The sequence below is a fragment of the Eucyclogobius newberryi genome, unplaced genomic scaffold, assembly GCF_026437365.1.
Source record: "Eucyclogobius newberryi isolate DKJ021-1_F unplaced genomic scaffold, fEucNew1.0.hap1 SCAF_21, whole genome shotgun sequence".
NCBI lineage: Eukaryota > Metazoa > Chordata > Actinopteri > Gobiiformes > Gobiidae > Eucyclogobius > Eucyclogobius newberryi.
In genome coordinates, this window is record NW_027315846.1 from 10351859 (window position 1) to 10373644 (window position 21786).

The window sequence follows — 21786 nt, forward strand, 5'->3', positions numbered from 1 at the left end:
AGGTTGGTGGGCAAAACGCACTAGGAGGACTTCGTTAAAGTGTAAAACATAAAAATGTGGTAATTTGAGAGATTTTGTGGTTTTCCCATAGGGATAACATGGGAGGTTTCTGTCATCGCTACGACTACGGCGTAAAAATGTAGGCATTTTTGTGATTGGCTTTTGTGATCGGGACGGCAAAATAGAATTTTGGGTAAAGTTTAGACAATTTTGGTAAAACTAATTTTTGACCTTCAATGTTAATTTAAAGGTCACTCTGTAGGGGGCGCTATCACTGCCATTTCAATTTTGTCAGCCTAAACTGGTCCAAACTAGAAAGTTTAACAACTGATTCAAATTTGGTCCTAATCGGACTGGTTTTGATCAAATGGGAGCAATTTTTAGACCTGCAATATTCCAAAATAAGTTGTCCAACTTTGCGGCTGCGCCGCACACAGACCGTAAAAGGTATCTCAAAAAATTGAATAACTTTAGATGCCCCACTTGTCCAGAGGACGTACGCCGATTTTGAAGTCGGTGGGCAAAACGCCCTAGGAGGAGTTCGTCAAAGTTTGACGTAAACAAAATGGCTAACTCAGCTTGTTTTCATTTTCAAAGGAAGATGGCGGCCATAGGGTAAGTTTGGGGGCGTGGCCACAATGATTTTTTTTGTTTATCCTCACGAGAGGAATGCGTGTCCCGAATTTCGTAGCTTTACGCCAAAGTTGACCTCGGGGCGTCTCCCATAGGCGCAATGTATTTTGACTTTTGTCGGTGGCGCTGTCGCGCCATTTTTTAACGAAAAAAAAAATGGCCCAGAAAAAATAAAATTTTTCGCCGATTCTGAATTTTGGGCAAAGTTTGGTGAGTTTTTGAGCATGTTCAGGGGGTCAAATTAGAGATCAAAGCACTGAAGAAGAACAAGAAAAATTAAAGCCGCAAGCGGCATCCAACGGCCCTCGCGGGCCGCCGGCCTTCCGACTCTGCTCTCTGCATTTTACAGAGTTGGCGCTAACGCAATTGTCTAAGAACTAAGACAGTGACACATTGGACATGTACAATGCTGTGCTTAACCAGTGCAAATGAAGACAAATATCGGTCAAATGTGCAGCTCCAGCGCACAGAGACCGTGACACTTGGAATAAAAATATGGATAACTTTTGATGCCCCGCTTGTGTAGATGATTCTCCCCAAATATGAACTTGATCGGATAATCGCCCTAGGAGGAGTTTGTTAAAGTGTGAAGTGTAAAAATGTGGTCATTTTAGAGATTTTGCAGTTTCCCCATAGGGATAACATGGGATGTTTCTGTCATCGCTACGGCTACGCTTTACCAAATATGACTTTGGCTCCCATACTTTTATTTTGGGAATGGCAAATGAGAATTGTGTGCAAAATGTCATGTCATTTGGAAAAACTCTTGTTTATAGGCCACTCTGAAGGCCAAATAGTCCAAATTCTGCGAAAAGTTTGCGGCTCAGCTGCACAGAGACCGTAAATGTTATCCATAAAATTTGAATAACTTTTGATGCCCCACTTGTCTAGAGGAGGTACACCGATTTTGAGATCGGTGGGCCAAACGCACTAGGAGGAGTTTGTTAAAGTGTGAAGCGTAAATGTGAACATTTCAAGGATTTGGCGTTTTTCCCATTTGTGACAGTATATTTGCAGCTCCACGGCACAGAGACCGTACCACTTAAAATCAAAATATGGATAACTTTTGATGCCCCGTTTGTGTAGATGATTTTCCCCAAATATGAGCTTGATCGGGCAATCGCCCTGGGAGGAGTTCGTTAAAGTGTGAAGCGTAAAAATGTGGTAATTTTAGAGATTTCGCTGTTTTCCCATTTCTGACATATATTTGCGGGTCCGCCACACAGAGACCGTAGCACTTAGAATCAAAATATGGATACGTTTTGATGCCCCGCTTGTGTAGATGATATTCTCCAAATATGAACTTGATCGGACAATCGCCCTAGGAGGAGTTCGTTAAAGTGTGAAGCGTAAAAATGTGGTGATTTGAGCGATTCTACGATTTTCCCATAAGGATAACATGGGATGTTTCTGTCATCGCTACGGTTACGCCGTACAAAATATGACTTTGGCTCTCATACTTTCATGATCAGGATGGCAAATTAGAATTTTGTTCAAAATATCATGTCATTTGGAAAAACTCTATTGCTTATAGGCCACTCTGAAGGCCAAATAGTCAGAATTCTGGGAAACGTTTGCGGCTCCGTCGCACAGAGACCGTAAAAGCTATCCTTAAAATTTGGATAACTTTAGATGCCCCACTTGTCTAGAAGACGTACACCGATTTTGAGGTTGGTGGGCAAAACGCACTAGGAGGAGTTCGTTAAAGTGTGAAACAGAAAAATGTTGATATTCGAGAGATTTAGCGGTATTCCCATAGGGATAACATGGGAAGTTTATGTCATCGCTATGACTACGCCGTAAAAAATAAGGCATTTGTCTGATTGGTTTTTTTGATCGGGACGCCAAAATAGAATTTTGGGTAAAGTTTAGAACATTTTGGTAAAACAAATTTTTGACCTTCAATGTTAATTTAAAGGTCACTCTGTAGGGGGCGCTATCGCGCCCATTTAAATTTTGTCATCATAAACTGGTCCAAACTAGAAAGTTGAAAAACTGATTCAAATTTGGTCATAATCGGACTGGTTTTGATCAAATGGGAGCAATTTTTAGACCTGCAATATTCCAAAATAAGTTGTCCAACTTTGCGGCTGCGCCGCACACAGACCGTAAAAGGTATCTCCAAAAATTGGATAACTTTAGATGCCCCACTTGTCCAGAGGACGTCCGCCGATTTTGAAGTTGGTGGGCAAAACGCCCTAGGAGGAGTTCGTCAAAGTTTGACGTGAACAAAATGGCTAACACAGCGTGTTTTCATTTTCAAAGGAAGATGGCGGCCATAGGGTAAGTCTGGGGGCGTGGTCACAATGATTTTTTTTTTTTGTCCTCACGAGAGGAATGCGTGTCCCGAATTTCGTAGCTTTACGACAAAGTTGACCTCGGGGCGTCTCCCATAGGCGCAATGTATTTTGACTTTTGTCGGTGGCGCTGTCGCGCCATTTTTTGACGAAAAAAAAAATGGCCCAGAAAAAACAAAATTTTTCGCCGATTCTGAATTTTGGGCAAAGTTTGGTGAGTTTTTGAGCATGTTCAGGGGGTCAAATTAGAGATCAAAGCGCTGAAGAAGAACAAGAAAAATTAAAGCCGCAAGCGGCATCCAACGGCCCTCGCGGGCCGCCGGCCTTCCGACTCTGCGCTTTTGACTTGATAAAGATGGCGCCCTTATTGTGTCTTGAATAAAAAAAGAACTTGACAGACGGCGACACATTGGACATGGCCAATCCAGTGCAAATGAACACAAGTGTCAGTCAAATTTGCTGCGCCGCCGCACAGAGACCTTAGCACTTGGAATAAAAATATGGATACCTTTTGATGCCCCGCTTGTGTAGATGATTTTTCCCAAAGTAAAGCTTGATCGAGCTATTGCCCACGGAGGAGTTTGTTAAAGTGTGAAGCGTAAATGTGAACATTTCAAGGATTTGGCGTTTTTCCCATTTGTGACAGTATATTTGCAGCTCCACGGCACAGAGACCGTACCACTTAAAATCAAAATATGGATAACTTTTGATGCCCCGTTTGTGTAGATGATTTTCCCCAAATATGAGCTTGATCGGGCAATCGCCCTAGGAGGAGTTCGTTAAAGTGTGAAGCGTAAAAATGTGGTGATTTTAGAGATTTCGCTGTTTTCCCATTTCTGACATATATTTGCGGGTCCGCCACACAGAGACCGTAGCACTTAGAATCAAAATATGGGTAAGTTTTGATGCCCCGCTTGTGTAGATGATATTCTCCAAATATGAACTTGATCGGACAATCGCCCTAGGAGGAGTTCATTAAAGTGTGAAGCGTAAAAATGTGGTGATTTGAGCGATTCTACGATTTTCCCATAAGGATAACATGGGATGTTTCTGTCAACGCTACGGTTACGCCGTACAAAATATGACTTTGGCTCTCATACTTTTATGATCAGGATGGCAAATTAGAATTTTGTTCAAAATATCATGTCATTTGGAAAAACTCTATTGTTTATAGGCCACTCTGAAGGCCAAATAGTCAGAATTCTGGGAAACGTTTGCGGCTCCGTCGCACAAAGACCGTAAAAGTTATCCTTAAAATTTGGATAACTTTAGATACACCACTTGTCTAGAGGACGTACACCGATTTTGAGGTTGGTGGTCAAAACGCACTAGGAGGACTTCGTTAAAGTGTAAAACATAAAAATGTGGTAATTTGAGAGATTTTGTGGTTTTCCCATAGGGATAACATGGGAGGTTTCTGTCATCGCTACGACTACGGCGTAAAAATTTAGGCATTTTTGTGATTGGCTTTTGTGATCGGGACGGCAAAATAGAATTTTGGGTAAAGTTTAGACAATTTTGGTAAAACTAATTTTTGACCTTCAATGTTAATTTAAAGGTCACTCTGTAGGGGGCGCTATCACTGCCATTTCAATTTTGTCAGCCTAAACTGGTCCAAACTAGAAAGTTTAACAACTGATTCAAATTTGGTCCTAATCGGACTGGTTTTGATCAAATGGGAGCAATTTTTAGACCTGCAATATTCCAAAATAAGTTGTCCAACTTTGCGGCTGCGCCGCACACAGACCGTAAAAGGTATCTCAAAAAATTGAATAACTTTAGATGCCCCACTTGTCCAGAGGACGTACGCCGATTTTGAAGTCGGTGGGCAAAACGCCCTAGGAGGAGTTCGTCAAAGTTTGACGTAAACAAAATGGCTAACTCAGCTTGTTTTCATTTTCAAAGGAAGATGGCGGCCATAGGGTAAGTTTGGGGGCGTGGCCACAATGTTTTTTTTTGTTTGTCCTCACGAGAGGAATGCGTGTCCCGAATTTCGTAGCTTTACGCCAAAGTTGACCTCGGGGCGTCTCCCATAGGCGCAATGTATTTTGACTTTTGTCGGTGGCGCTGTCGCGCCATTTTTTAACGAAAAAAAAAAATGGCCCAGAAAAAATAAAATTTTTCACCGATTCTGAATTTTGGGCAAAGTTTGGTGAGTTTTTGAGCATGTTCAGGGGGTCAAATTAGAGATCAAAGCGCTGAAGAAGAACAAGAAAAATAATAATAATAATAATAATATTTTTAGCAAAAACAATATAGCCGTTTTTACTATAACAACAAATTATACATCGTTTGAAAGCTCTAAGCCTTCCCGATGCCGCCATGGGGTGGAATTATCATTACGAGCGCTTACGCGCTCGTCACTCCCTATTCCGTCGGGATGCCCCGCCCACTCCCCATAGACTTCCATTGATTTGAGCAGATACAAGCATGGCCCATGCCTGCGGCATGGATTCTCGCATACGGGACGATGCCAGGAGGGTTTTTGGAGGAATGCAGCGCTTCGCGCTGCTGTTGTCAACAATTAGTGAATGGGCTACGCCCATTCACTAATTGTTGACTATTTCTGTCATAGCAGGAGTAAGTATGCATGATCCATGCCTTCGGCATGGGCTAGTTCACTGTACTTGCCAGGGGCGACGGGGTACCAAACATGCGGGCTGCGCCCGCATGTTTGGTCAGACAGTTGCGGGAGCAATAGGCCCTCCCCCTGCTGGGGCTCGGGCCTAATAATAAATATAGCCGCAAGCGGCAATGATCGGCCCTCGCCACGCCGCCGCCACACCGCCGCCACGCCGCAAGAGGAGGGGGCGCTAACGCGCCCCAATTGTCCTTTTATCACGCCTACTGCTGAATCTGTGACGCTGTCACATGTTCTCCCCTTTGTTTTACCATCAAAAAGCAATTTTATTTTGAATTCTTGGCAAAATGTGCGGCTTTGCCGCACAGACACCGTGACTCTTTGAATGAAAATGTGGATAACTTTTGATGGTCCTGAAGATGAGTCTCACCAAATTTCAGGTTAATAGGGCTGACGCCCTGGGAGGAGTTTGTGAAAGTCTAAAGTGTAAACATGTTCTGGCCCCATTGGAATAACATGGGAGGTTTCGGTCATCGTTACGGCAACGCCATAACAATTATGACCTGGGTCTCATTGACTTTTTTGATGGGGATGCCAAAATTGAGTTGTGTGTCAAATTTCATATAATTTCGCAAAACTAAACATTTAACCTCCATATAAAATCTGTAGGGGGCGCTGTGGCGCCAAATGAATTTATTTCACTTCAAGTAGGTTTAGGGCAAAGAGTTTAACAACTGATTCTAATTTGACGCAATTCGGACTTTATCTGCGCAAACGGCAGAAATTTTAAATATGGGAGATTTCTGAAATTCTAGCTACAGTTTGCGGCTTCGCCGCACAGAGACCATGAGAGGTATCAATGTAATTTGGATAACTTTTGATGTCCCACTCCTCAGTAGCATTTTCACCAAATTTCAGCTTTTTAGGGCCAACGCCCTGGGAGGAGTTCGTAAAAGTACGACGTTTGGAAAAACTCCGAAGTCATGTTTAGCCATTTTTGAAGCAATATGGCCGACATTTGGTTGGGCGGACGGCGTTGCCGTAATAATATTTTTTACTTCTCTTGTCACCATCTACCTCGGCGCCAAATTTCATGATTCTACGATCAGATTTTTTTTGGGTCATTTCCCATCTCTCAATGCATTTTTGGTACATTTGGGGGCGCTGACGCGCCAATTTTTTTTGTTTTAGAAAAGGGAAATAGCCAGAATGTAGAGAGGCACGATTTTTAGAGGTGTGAACATTTTTGTGACTTTTCGTCAATGTTCACTGGGTGAAAAATAGGGGGGTTGGTCCCGAGAAGAAGAAAGAAGAAAGAAGAAAGAATTAAAGCCGCAAGCGGCATCCAACGGCCCTCGCGGGCCGCCGGCCTTCCGACTCTGCGCTTTCGACTTGATAAAGATGGCGCCCTTATTGTGTGTTGAATAAAAAAAGAACTTGACAGACGGCGACACATTGGACATGGCCAATCCAGTGCAAATGAACACAAGTGTCAGTCAAATTTGCTGCGCCGCCGCACAGAGACCGTAGCACTTGGAATAAAAATATGGATAACTTTTGATGCCCCGCTTGTGTAGATGATTTTCCCCAAATATGAGCTTGATCGAGCTATTGCCCACGGAGGAGTTCATTAAAGTGTGAAGCGTAAATGTGAACATTTCAGAGATTTCGCTGTTTTCCCATTTCTGACATATTTTTGCGGGTCCGCCACACAGAGACCGTAGCACTTAGAATCAAAATATGGATAAGTTTTGATGCCCCGCTTGTGTAGATGATATTCTCCAAATATGAACTTGATCGGACAATCGCCCTAGGAGGAGTTCGTTAAAGTGTGAAGCGTAAAAATGTGGTGATTTTCCCATAACGATAACATGGGATGTTTCTGTCATCGCTACGGTTATGCCGTACAAAATATGACTTTGGCTCTCATACTTGTATGATCAGGATGGCAAATTAGAATTTTGTTCAAAATATCATGTCATTTGGAAAAACTCTATTGTTTATAGGCCACTCTGAAGGCCAAATAGTCAGAATTCTGGGAAACGTTTGCGGCTCCGTCGCACAGAGACCGTAAAAGCTATCCTTAAAATTTGGATAACTTTAGATGCCCCACTTGTCTAGAGGACGTACACCGATTTTGAGGTCGGTGGGCAAAACGCACTAGGAGGACTTCGTTAAAGTGTAAAACATAAAAATGTGGATATTCGAGAGATTTAGCGGTTTTCCCATAGGGATAACATGGGAGGTTTATGTCATCGCTACGACTACGCCGTAAAAATTAAGGCATTTGTCTGATTGGCTTTTTTGATCGCGACGCCAAAATAGAATTTTGGGTAAAGTTTAGAACATTTTGGTAAAACTAATTTTTGACCTTTAATGTTAATTTAAAGGTCACTCTGTAGGGGGCGCTATCGCGCCCATTTCAATTTTGTCATCATAAACTGGTCCAAACTAGAAAGTTGAACAACTGATTCAAATTTGGTCCTAATCGGACTTGTTTTGATCAAATGGGAACAATTTTTAGATCTGCAATATCCCAAAATAAGTTGTCCAACTTTGCGGCTGCGCCGCACACAGACCGTAAAAGGTATCTCAAAAAATTTGATAACTTTAGATGCCCCACTTGTCCAGAGGACGTCCGCCGATTTTGAAGTCGGTGGGCAAAACGCCCTAGGAGGAGTTCGTCAAAGTTTGACGTGAACAAAATGGCTAACACAGCGTGTTTTCATTTTCAAAGGAAGATGGCGGGCATAGGGTAATTCTGGGGGCGTGGCCACAATAATATTTGTTTTTTGTCCTCACAAGAGGAATGCGTGTTCCGAATTTCGTAGCTCTACGACAAAGTTGACCTCGGGGCGTCTCCCATAGGCGCAATGTATTTTGACTTTTGTCGGTGGCGCTGTCGCGCCATTTTTTAATGAAAAAAAAAATGGCCCAGAAAAAACAAAATTTTTTGCCGATTTTGAATTTTGGGTAAAGTTTGGTGAGTTTTTGAGCATGTTCAGGGGGTCAAATTAGAGCTCAAAAAGCAGAAGAACAAGAAAAATAATAAAAAATATAGCCGCAAGCGGCAATGATCGGCCCTCGCCACGCCACCGCCGCCACGCCGCAAGAGGAGGGGGCGCTAACGCGCCCCAATTGTCCTTTTATTACGCCTACTGCTGAATCTGTGACGCTGTCACATCTTCTCCCCTTTGTTTTACCATCAAAAAGCTATTTTATTTTGAATTCTTGGCAAAATGTGCGGCTTTGCCGCACAGACACCGTGACTCTTTGAATGAAAATGTGGATAACTTTTGATGGTCCACCCCTGAAGATGAGTCCCACCAAATTTCAGGTTAATAGGGCTGACGCCCTGGGAGGAGTTTGTGAAAGTCTAAAGTGTAAACATGTTCTGGCGATTTCCCCATTGGAATAACATGAAAGGTTTCGGTCATCGTTGGGCAACGCCATAACAATTATGACATGGGTCTCATTGACTTTTTTGATGGGGATGCTAAAATTGAGTTGTGTGTCAAATTTCATATAATTTCGCAAAACTAAACATTTAACCTCCATATAAAATCTGTAGGGGGCGCTGTGGCGCCAAATGAATTTATTTCACTTCAAGTAGGTTTAGGGCAAAGAGTTTAACAACTGATTCTAATTTGATGCAATTCGGACTTTATCTGCGCAAACGGCAGAAATTTTAAATATGGGAGATTTCTGAAATTTTAGTTACAGTTTGCGGCTTCGCCGCACAGAGACCGTGAGAGGTATCAATGTAATTTGGATAACTTTTGATGTCCCACTCCTCAGTAGCATTTTCACCAAATTTCAGCTTTTTAGGGCCAACGCCCTGGGAGGAGTTCGTAAAAGTACGACGTTTGGAAAAACTCCGAAGTCATGTTTAGCCATTTTTGAAGCAATATGGCCGACATTTGGTTCGGGGGACGGCGTTGCCGTAATAATATTTTTTACTTCTCTTGTCACCATCTACCTCTGCGCCAAATTTCATGATTCTACGATCAGATTTTTTTTGGGTCATTTCCCATCTCTCAATGCATTTTTGGTACATTTGGTGGCGCTGACGCGCCAATTTTTTTTATTTTAGAAAAGGGAAATAGCCAGAATGTAGAGAGGCACGATTTTTAGAGGTGTGCAAATTTTTGTGACTTTTCGTCAATGTTCACTGGGTGAAAAATAGGGGGGTTGGTCCCGAGAAGAAGAAGAAAGAAAGAAAGAAAGAAAGAAAGAAAGAAAGAATAATATTCCGATGCGAAAACAATGTTTCCCATTTTTCAAATATCATAAACTATACATTTTCGGAAAGCGCTCGCGCTTTCCTACCTCATGGTGTGGGTCCCTGGTCACTGACGGGTACTTTCGATAATTTTGAGTGGGCTCCGCCCACTTTGTGTTTTTGGCCCTCTATACAGTAATAATGTTCAATTTTTGCATTACATGCTTATATGCACGGAACATGCAAGAGATGGGGAACGTATTCGTGAGCTACTTAGCGCAAATGAGTGCTTTATATGGGGATGACGACCGCTTCGCGGTCGTCATCCCAATGTAAAGTGCTCGTTTAGTGCGAACTTTTGCACGGGCTTCGCCCGTTTACAACGGTAATGTTCCATTTTCCTACAACTAATTAGTATGCACGGGGCGTGCATGAGTGGAGGAGTGCGTTAGTGAGTGTTTGGAAGTGGGCGAGCGCTTCGCGCTCGATTTCGTGCGCACTACGTGCGCACTTTCGCAGCCGTGCTTCGCACGGCCTTACGAGATTAATAGGCCTCTCGCCAGCTTGTGGCGCTCGGGCCTAATAATAATATTTTTAGCAAAAACAATATAGCCGTTTCCACTATAACAACAAATTATACATCGTTTGAAAGCTCTAAGCCTTCCCCATGCCGCCATGGGGTGGAATCATCATTACGAGCGCTTACGCGCTCGTCACTCCCCATTCCGTCGGGATGCCCCGCCCACTCCCCATAGACTTCCATTGATTTGAGCAGATACAAGCATGGCCCATGCCTGCGGCATGGATTCTCGCGTACAGGACGATGCCAGGAGGGTTTTTGGAGGAATGCAGCGCTTTGCGCTGCTGTTGTCAACAATTTGTGAATGGGCTACGCCCATTCACAAATTGTTGACTATTTCTGTCATAGCAGGAGTAAGTATGCATGATCCATGCCTTCGGCATGGGCTAGTTCACTGTACTTGCCAGGGGCGACGGGGCACCAAACATGCGGGCTGCGCCCGCATGTTTGGTCAGACAGTTGCAACGCTGCCGAAGGCAGCGTTGCGGGAGCAATAGGCCCTCCGCCCTGCTGGGGCTCGGGCCTAAATATTCCGATGCGAAAACAATGTTTCCCATTTTTCAAATATCATAAACTATACATTTTCGGAAAGCGCTCGCGCTTTCCTACCTCATGGTGTGGGTCCCTGGTCACTGACGGGTACTTTCGTTAATTTTGAGTGGGCTCCGCCCACTTTGTGTTTTTGGCCCTCTACACAGTAATAATGTTCATTTTTTGCATTACATGCTTATATGCACGGAACATGCAAGAGATGGGGAACGTATTCGTGAGGTACTTAGCGCAAATGAGTGCTTTATATGGGGATGACGACCGCTTCGCGGTCGTCATCCCCACATCTCAATGTAAAGTGCTTGTTTAGTGCGCACTTTTGCACGGGCTTCGCCCGTTTACAACGGTAATGTTCCATTTTCCTACTACTAATTAGTATGCACGGGGCGTGCATGAGTGAAGGAGTGCGTTAGTGAGTGTTTGGAAGTGGGCGAGCGCTTCGCGCTCGATTTCGTGCGCACTACGTGCGCACTTTCGCAGCCGTGCTTCGCACGGCCTTACGAGATTAATAGGCCTCTCGCCAGCTTGTGGCGCTCGGGCCTAATAATAATAATTTCTGTCAATATTGCCCCATCCTCGCGATATTTACACCATTGCATGTTACTTCCACGGTACAATTTAACGTCCCCTGATCATCGCGGCCGCCAACCCCAGCGATCGTGGATTTATAAGCGTATAAACCTCAGGGCTCAGGCTGTGCTCTGTGCAATGTACAGTATGTCCAGCAGAAACTCCTCTCTTCATTAAAGTTACATAACAGTCAGTTACGGCACATCCAGGATCAGCCGAAACCGCCAAAGCTTCTCGTACCGTTCGGATGAAATGCACCAGATTATCACATTGGATTCGACTGAGCTGCAGCTATCATTCATACTGCGCCATCTCTAAGGTTACGATAACAGGAGAGCAAGGTAGGCGTTTTCTTTTATTCTTCTGTAACATTCTACAAGTTACTCTGCTAGTTCATTGTCAATAGAAACGTGCTTTTATTGTTGTATGCAGGAGTCACTTTTTTTTTTTTTTTTCATCCATCAAAAGGATTAAGCCTGTCCATACAAACTCGACCGGCTTTCAAAACGTGTAACCGCAATGTTTTCCCAACGCTAAAGTGGAATCCTGTTTTGCTCGTGGCTAACCTGCACGTGAGGATGTGCGGCTCTCTCGCTCACAATGTCCGCCTGTGTGAAAGCATTTCATGGGAAGTCGGCGGTGAGGCTCGAGCGCATAGCGTCCAGATGTGGAATGTGGTTTTGGTCTTGTGGCCTGTCCGCTACTTGTGTCAAAGTGCAGGAATCTGGACCACAGCCCCAAGCGTCACCGCAGCAGCCCTCCCCGCGCGCCTCCTCGCCGTCCCATCCAGTCGAACTGTCCTCGTTTACCTCAGACACAATAGGACAAGTCCAGACAACTGAAGATATGATCGGCTGCTGCGGGCATGTCTGGCATTGATGTGTAGTCTGCCAGAGAAAGCATGTTATACAGACGTTAATTTTATTGTGAGATGTAAGAATGTTTGCCATTGGTAGAGATTGGTCCCCTGCAATTTCCAGTGGTTCAGGCCTTTAGTTGATTAATCGGTTGATGGTCTTAGTTGACCGCTAGTTGAAATATTTTTATGGACCACAGGCGGAAAGAGAAGGCATGGAGTGAATCAGCTGGAGTTTTGAGAGTAACTGGGCTGTTTAATCTGCCTTTTCCTTCATGAATTTGTGGTTTAAAATGATTTATCGTGCTTCTCTGTAAAGTTGTTTAGTTTTTGTGAGTGAGCCTAACACATTTTTGCCAGAGCCACGCCTCTTTTTAGTTGATTAATTGATTGGAATCGGGTAATGTTTTATTTACAATATTTAAGAATGTATTTAATCTACTACAGCCATCGTAAGGCATTGATTAAAAAAATAGATATGAAGTATCAATATTGAAAACATTACATAAATGGGACATAATTTCATCTTTTCTGAACGAAGTATAAGGCCACACGGTAAATGCAATGTCTTTTTACCAAATGTTTTCATGTTGAAAATTAAACTCTTAATAAAAAAGTTTTAAGCCTTTGCCTTAGCACTGAAATTGAGTTTGAAATGTTTGTACTATGACAGCAGCACTTTCTGGTATTTAATACTCTTATCAGAGTTCTTATCAGAGTAAAATATATTTATTCTGTGTTATGATTTCTGCACTAGAGTATCATGACGCGTGTTTGCATATTCTTTTATAATACATTGTTTACTTAGGTGTGGCCGAGTTTGCAGCTCTATTAAACAGAAGTATTATGCAGTTGCACAATAGTCTGCACTTGACTTTACCTAACACCAAAATTTGATTAGAGCTGCTTTTGAAACTTTTGTTTAAAATAGCTTTGCATGGCATTTCTTCTTTTAAAGTGGTTTCTAAATTGAGCCAAAGTTTTCCCAAAATGTTTGCTGAAGTTCTCCTGTGATTTCTGCCAAGACCACGGTGGAAATATAAATAAAAAAACATATTTTGAAGTTGTTAAGTGGATTCAATTATTCACTCTATTTAAGAGCTGAACTGTTATTCTACATTTTAATGTTTTATAAGCTATACAAATATAATTTACCATACCATTTCTTTTTTCAGCTTATTTTGGGGAAGATCATTGTCATCTCTATCAATGAGAAACAAAACTACTGCAGCTCAATGTTCTGAAATGTTGGAGTAACAAAGTGAACATGTTAACAAAAGGGATTTCAAACCTTCTCGTTTTCTCCTTCCAGAAGTTGTTGATCCTAATAGAGTTTATTACTATCACCAGTGACACCTCTATGTGACCTCTCTTATTTGTGTTGTGTTACATTCTTGCCACTGGGCATTGGACAATGGATTATTTTTTTTATCACAAACGATTGTAAAAAGAGTGATTACACGAAGACTTTAGAAATGTACGTCGCTACATTCTTCACTCAGTTCCCCTGTGGCCTGTTTTATGTCAAAGAGTCCCTTTTGTCAAGCTCAGATACCACCCAGACACTTAAAGCTCCGTGGAGACTGGGAAAATAGGTTGCTAGCCCTTCTTGTAATTTCAGCTTTCCACTGCCTTGAAGGGTGGTTTCTGGGGATGATCAGCACACCAGAAAAGAGACCGTATACTTTTTTTTAGACTAGAATAAGAGGAGCATATCCGAGCTGGAAAAGATGGTGTCATCAGGGGACCGGGCGGAGTGTTGTGGGTTCCTGTTTTGGAGCGATTGGGAAGCAGATAGAGGAGTTATGCTGAAGAATGAGCTTGTTTACGTGACATTTGTATAAGCTCCGATTGCCCCTGAAAGTTATGTCATACGAGTTTATGTCTATCTCCTGTTGTTTATGTTCATCTCCTGTTTTAGAAAGAAATTGAGCTGCAGGAAATATCACAATTGAATAAAAATTGCTGGATTGAATGGATGCAAATTTGATTTCCTCTGCAAACAACAAGTGTCCTGTCTTTATGTTAACAAAAATGCTTACACTGTAGTTAGACTTTTACAAAAATGCACTGAAATGCATTTGTTTTTTGTTTAGCTGCTCATATTTCAGGCAATTTTAAAATGTAAATGCTCTTGGACGTTGTTATTAGACATTTTGCCTAAAGTGTGCAGCCCAACATAAAAGACTAACTTTGGTTTTGTGATTTGGCCCCGTTTTAAGTGCTAGTTCCTGTGTTTGGGAAAGTGGGTCTTCTCCAGTAACAGGCTGTCCTTTCTCTGCTCCAGGACGTGGGCTCGAATGTAGGCTGCTGCTCCTGCTTCTGCTTCTGCTGCTGCCGCTTTTGCCGTGTTGCAGTTTCTTATCTGAGTCAAATTAACGTAACTTGCTTGGATCTAGTTCAACCTTTGCATGAACATAGTGCGTATGTGACAGAACCAGGTCTTCGAAAATGGACGACTCTGTTGGTATAAACTCTAATCAGGTACAAGCCCTAATTGCATTATCGTTTGAGGGTAGAATTGCTGCAAACTATATGACGTTTCTGTGAGTTTTCTTCTTTACTTTACTTCTGTGGTTCTATTGGCAGGTGTTTGTTGTGCAGTCTGGAAGCAGCCACATGTCGGCTCTCAGAAATGTAATATCATAGTCGTGCAGTTTCATATGGTTGCATTACTGGCGTGGTTCAGGATTGATATAAACTTTCCCAGCTGTCTGAGGAATGTGCACTCCACCTTGGCCACAGGGTGTAGGCCGGTGTGAGGAGGCTATTGTTGTTCTGTCAGAGTGTAACCTTAGTCCACCCTTAACCGTCTGTGAAGTAGAAAACACTTCAAAGACCTTCACATGAGAAACTGCAGAAGGAAAGGGGATTATTTTATTTACTCTCAACTGAAGATTTCACTGTTTGGATTAAATTGTAATTACTTTTTCCCTTTGTTTTCACATTGAGTTATGCTGCATTTATTGGGCTGTGGCCAGAGAGTGGGATAGTCCTATTACATAACTGCCTGCACTGCATAATCCAGTGTGCACTTGTTGTGCTGGATTAATCTGTGCAGGATGGTTGGGATGGGGGATATCTGTTTGGGTTTTCACAGATATTGTTATTCGTGCAATGTATAAAATGTAGTCTAATCTAGTTTGGCATTACTACATTTGTGAACATTTTTATAACATACATTTGGGTGCCTTTCTGTGTTTTTTATAATCTGAATATCTGTCAATGGCCACAGCAGCAAGACAAATGGCTCAAAAAATCCCTAGTTGAGGCTTCAGATAATAATAATAATAATATATTATTATTATTATTATTATTATTATTATGATTATCATCATCACATGATGTAAACTTCACAGTTTCCCGTTTAATAGTATGATGCTTGATGAAGTTGATATGGTGCTAGTTTGCTTTCTCCGACAGATTGGAAGCATACTCTAACATTTGCTATCTTATATATCTGTAATATACGTGCAATCAACACTACATTGCAAGCTCAGCTCTCACTTTTTACTGCAGTCTGGAAACTGAAACGTTAGCACTGACCTGGGCGACTGTTACATGTCATTATTTTTGAGAACCTCAGATATTCTTAAATAAGTGAAATGCTGTGTGGTTGAGGTGTGTGAGCTGAAATGGCCCAGTTGCAGAGGAAATGAAACAAATAAAGCTCCCTGAGCTTCACTTCCTGTGGGTGTCACAAACACTTGTTAATGGGGGCTTTTTCCATCATTTAATTCAAACAGATGAGACTTTCCCATGAGTCATGTGGTGCAGGCGGGGGAACTCTGGTTCCAAGAACTGCTCAGCACCGGTGGCATTTACCAACTGGGTCACCTGCCTTTTAGTTTGTTTTGGTCCGTTGTGGCTAAATAAAACTGTGTCATGTTCTAAGTTATTGTTCGCGCTCACTCGCTGTCTGAACAAAACCCTCCGAGGCCCCAGAGGATTTATGCTATGCCCCCTCTTCTCGCACGTACATACACGCACACATGGGGCGTTACTAGGACACTATTCACCAGCTTGGCTCCATTCTTTGCAACAGAACAGACTTTATCATTAACAAACTACTCGGACTGGGTGGACTTTGAATGTGTTGTTGGTACTTGACATTATGACACTGATATATTTTTTAATTGTTCATTTATTAAATATCTCGTATCTCTTATTTGTAGCTGTGATTAATTACTGTGACATCTATCCCCTACATTTGTGTTGAAATGTATTTGTGTGTCTTCTGCAGGTGGTATAGACTGAACTCAAAGACGGGGAAGAAGGAGAAGGAGCGAGGAGACATTCAAGTCACTGTGCAGTTCACCAGAAACAATCTAACGGCCAGTATGTACGACTTGGTCATGAAGGACAAAAGTGTCTCCACCTTTGGTAAACTAAAGGAGCGCATTAAGGGCAAGAGGCGCTCCAGTGAAGAAGATTCGTCGTCGGCCATATTGCCCGGCGGATACGGCTCGCTGGTGCGCATGCGGCAGCGGTTGCCTAGTGATGGCGGTGGAGAGGAGTACTATGAGGATGATGAGGGCGGAGAGGTCCGGAGAAGTAAGATGAGGACCTTCTTCTTGAGAGGGAAATTGCGTAAGTCCTCAGACACTCGCTCCAGCACGTCCCTGGGCTCCGAGAGCAGTGAGTCATCCAGAGGCGGCAGCCTCAGCCCCACAGCCGGCATCAGTGTGGTGGTGTCCGACCTGTCCAACTCTCCCAGTAACAGCAGCAACCTGACCGCAGACAACAGCCCAGGTACACTGCACTGGATTACAGGCTGGTCTTACAGTCAATTACTACATGTGTAAAAGCATTTTATTTAGCAGTTTGTGCTTTGAATAAAGCCCTATACTAGATGTACACCTTCTCTCTGTTTCTCCAGAGCACACAGCAAATACGTCGCCAAAGTTGTCCTCTCCCAAATGTGAGTTTGGGGACGAGGCCGGTGAGATCACCATCACAGTGCCTCAGCCAAAAGTGTGCGTTAACGGAAGCCATTCTCTCAGCGTCCAGCCGCTGGACTCAGGAAAAGCAGTAGCGCCGCTCGGCCTGGGACTGTTGAAGCCTTTGCCCCTGTCCATGTCCCTTCAGAACCTCAGCCCGCGGGACGGAGACCTGCCCCCAGTCATCCTGGCAGACGGGCGCCGCTGGTCCTTCGACAAACCTGACGAGGAGGAAAAGGCTGCCATCGCAGCTGCACTGGAGCAGAGCGGGCCCATGCAAGGAGAACCTGAGGAGGACAGTTTAGGCACCGCTTCCTCCTGCACCGTAGAGGCCGACAGCCAGAAACAGACGAGGAAAGATGAGTTTGAACTGGCTCCAGCAGAAGACGGACACAGAAGCTGGTTTGGATCAAAGGACTCGCACAACAAACCCAGGTGAGATTCACACAGAGTCTGCACATTCACTCTTTTTGAAGAGTCAACTTTAATTCTTATGATTCCACCTGAAGTGCTGAAGTTCTTTTTCAGCACCTCCATGTTGAGTTTACAGTTTCAGCTTTAGAGAAGGAAATGTTTGTTTCTGAGAAAAAATATTTCTGTAAATGTCTTTCCTCATTTGCATTGACAAAGTTTTTGCTCTTTAATATTCTTACCAGGTTTAAATATTAAGAGGTATCTTTTTGATGGTGCATGTTGTTACGTAATTCACAAGGTGATTGGTTGATTATGAAAGACCTTTATTTCACTGATGGGTCATTTGCAGGTCATTTGTGACACTCAAACACTTGGGTTGGATTAAAATAATAAACATGGTTAGCATTCATCTTATCTTTCCAAACAGCAGCTCAGTCCACACGAAGCAGAATTGTATTTCTTATAATCTGCTGCAGGGATGTATTGGCTTCATAAGCACCTTGTGATTGAGGCCAGGTCAGCTCCTCTGGACTATTGTACTCTCAATACCTTTGGCCTGCTCTGTATACACACGCAGGGCTTACACGCTGATGCGTTCAGAGAGTCTTGGGAAAAATGCCAAGTTGGCACAGGTAGCGCCAAGTAATCAGCTGCAGCAAGAGTTGAAAACAAAGACACAGATGGTGCATTTTAAATTCTGTCAGATTGGATTTATGTATGTATATATTTTATATAAATATATATACTGCGACAAGTTGGCCACTGTCCAGGATGTACCCCGCCTAAGGCCCGAAGTCACTGGGATAGGCTCCAGTCACCCGCGACCCCGAAAGGGAACAAGCGGTAGAAAATGGATGGATGGATGTAGAATGATCAATCAATTCACGATTCACAAGTTTGTGCTGTTTCTTTTAAAAGTAATGTGTAAACTGCTGCTGGTTTAGTCTGCCATTGTAATTAATGACCAAAATATCCTCAAAAAGTGTTTGTTTTATTTCTAAACAGCTTATTGATTAGCATAATTTTAGAAAATATTACGTATAAAATGGTCAAGAAGATTGATTTCTTAAATCTACCCAAGCCTGTGATGGTCACTAATCTGGAGGACTGCTTCCTTTCACAGTCACAACGAGGTGGTGTCACCCACAGACCCTTACTCCCCCTCTCTCTCCTGGGGCAGCTCTGTAGACTGCCCCGGGCACCTCACTGACCTTTTCAGCCCCTCACAGCCCTCACCTCCTCTGTCCCGCTCCAATCCCTTCTTCACCACTCTGCACAACCCCTTCTATAAAGACATGTCTTGCACTGAGCCCCTGAGTCCTTCACCGCCGCCTCTGCCATTTCTTTCTAGCGCTCGTCCTCCTATAACCACGCTCTTCCCGGAGATCAACGCGCAGTCCATCACAGAGACCCCCAGCATCGACGTCTCGAGTAAAACACAAAACGATGAAGACACAAACAAGAAGATGTCCGATCCTTTCACGCCAAAACAAGGGCTGGACTCAGAGCTGGACCATTCGTTTGACGAGTTTGCAGCCTGCAGGCTCCAATCGCCAGACGATCCGACCACTGATTCCGAAACGCAGCACAACGGTCTCTGCAGTGATCCACCAGCACACTGTATTCATAAAAAAGCAATGTCATTTAATACGGACGCCGAGCAAACCACTAATGACAGCCTATATTTTCAACCTATGCACTTTTTCTCTAAACTACTAGACACTATCCCAGAAAACGGCTCGGAGCATGACAATAAATCAGTTGGTAAAACTCAACCGACGTCACAAGTTAAAGCCGATGTTTTCAGCGACACTAATGTTGAAATTGCAGGTCAAAAGTTCCACAGCAGTTCGCCTGACCCTTCATCTTCAGGCCTCGGCAGCTCGGCGGAAGAAGACGGCCTCTCTTGCGTCTCTTCCTGTTCTTTATCAGACAAGCTCTCGTCTTCAGAGGAGACGGAGGTGCAGAACTTTGAGAAGAACCGCGCAGCAAGACGTTCAAAAGCATCCGAAGAGGAGACCATGGACAAGTCGGAGGATGTGTCTTTAGACCAACAAACGCTAATCGAGGACTACAGCAAGGAGACGAGCGAGAGTTGCTCAAAACTAGAACCTTCTGTCGCCAATATAGAGGCTGAAATTGAGAAGCCAAATTGTCACACTACTCCTGACCCACAGCCAGATAGAGGCGCTTCCACCTCCCCTGAAAGTGAACTCTTCCCAGCCCTCCCTCCAGTTTTCATCACAACCTCCTCCCCCGGGCTCTCCGACTCGCTCTCCCGTTGTCCCTTTGAGAGCACGAACGTGGCGGGTCAGGATCAGCTTTCCCCTCTCCCCGTGGCACTTTTCACAGATTTCCCAAACACAAGGAGCATAAATCCGAGCCCTGACACCTCCCTGTCGCACACAAACGCCTCGGACAGGACCAGCTTCACACAGAGCATGTATGCCAGCGCCGATTCCCAGGAATATCTATCCTGTCTGACACACGTGACTTCAGGACACTCGGAGAAATCTGCAACACCTGTTATGGAGCAAAACGGTGTTGGAATGGCACATCACACGGCGACAGACCTGGTCAATGTCTTCGAGACGAGACCAAACGAAGAGAAAGTACCTGCCGTACAAGATGGAGGCGTGTTTTGTGATCTTATCGTGCCAATGTTTGAGACAAATTTCACAGCGATGGACAACTTCAGTTTTCAAAGTCCAAAAGAGGACAGGGTTGAAAAGGACATGTTTTCCCAGGATATAAATGGAATATTCTTTGTTGAGCAAATCGCCGTCCAGGAGGCTAGTAATAGGGCTAAAGACGCAGAGGACTTCTTTAAGACAAAACCTTTAAATGACCAAATGATTCAACTAAATCAAGGCTTTGATTTGGATTTTAATGCTTTCGAGACGAGTTTTACACAATTGGAACATCATTTTCAAAGTTCAAAACAGGAAGTGCCCTTGGACGCTATATTTTCAAACGGTAACAATGGGCCATTTGGTGACGTGAAAGGAAACGACTTTGAGTCAAGTTTCACAGCAGCTGATGACTTCATTTTACAACGTGGCCCCGTCTCCACACCAAAACAGGACTTGATTGTTGAAGACGTGTTTTCAAATAACCCCAATGGAGGTTATTTTGATGACTGGGTGGGTGCCAAGATCGAGTCGGATTACACGGCGGGGACCTTCAATTTACCGAGCTCGAAAGAGGAAGTGCTCTATGACATAAGTCGCGATTTATTTGACAGCGACGTCATCTTCGAGTCAAACATCGCGGCCGCGGACGACTTCAGTGTACAAAGTCGCACGCAGGAAGCCGACGACGCCTATTCAACGCATCAGGCCAAAGTATTCGACAACCGGGACATTTTTGGGACCGGTTCTCCCGCCGTGGATACTTTTAATTTACAAAGTCACGCTCATCCACGACATGAGAGTCTCAAGGGGGAACACGCCTCTCTGCAGCGCTCCCAGTCCGAAGGCGTGCTTTCCCCGGCCTTCGGCGAACTCCAGGCTTCCGCGTTCGGGAGCGACCCCGAGTTCACCTCCTTTAAACCCCAGCCAGACCTGCTCCTCTTCTCTCCTTTCCCGCCTTCTCTAACCCCTCAGTGCAGTAGCTCCCCCCTAGCGCTCTGTCCCCCTCCGCCTGTCGCTGACGCCGCCACACGGGGGTCGCCCACTCAGCAGCAGCAGCGGGCAGCCAATCAGCTCGACAGGTGAGGCCGCACATGCTCAGAAACGCTTTGGGGAGCACTTCATCCCCACTACTTCCAGATTTCTCTATCCCGCTTTCTATTCCGCTCGACTTGATTGCCGCCGGCTCTCGTGGGGTTCCTCTCTTTGATCTCACGTGCAGGTGCTAACAGGACGGCGCCGCAGGTGTCTTGTATGTCCTGGCTCTGTGGAAACGAGAGGGAAAACTGAGCCTCTGGCCAATTAGCAGTTATTATTTTGTCCTGAATCTTGCCACACGCCCCCCACCACTCTCTCACACACACACACATACAGACTCAGCTCTCGTCTCCCTCCCCCGTACTCTCCCAAGCTTTCTCACACAGCCTCCGTCATTTGCGGAGTTCTCAACCCGAAATCGAGGCCGTGTACGGTGGGAACAAAAGGTGTTGTTGTGTTGCCAATAGCATTTCCTT

The 21786-nt window shown here is 44.2% G+C and overlaps 1 protein-coding gene across 2 annotated transcripts in view; it reads left to right on the forward strand.

The window, feature by feature from the left end:
* rab11fip5a (RAB11 family interacting protein 5a (class I)) overlaps positions 1 to 21786 on the forward strand; it is a 33605-nt gene that overhangs the window by 8110 nt on the left and 3709 nt on the right. Inside the window, exons 2-4 of one of the 2 annotated variants that reach the window (XM_072458390.1) lie at positions 16532 to 17040; positions 17168 to 17663; positions 18766 to 21354. In XM_072458390.1, coding sequence (XP_072314491.1) covers positions 16532 to 17040; positions 17168 to 17663; positions 18766 to 21354 — 3594 coding nt within the window. The remainder of the gene's footprint in view (positions 1 to 16531; positions 17041 to 17167; positions 17664 to 18765; positions 21355 to 21786) is intronic. The other variant, XM_072458389.1, reaches the window with a different exon arrangement.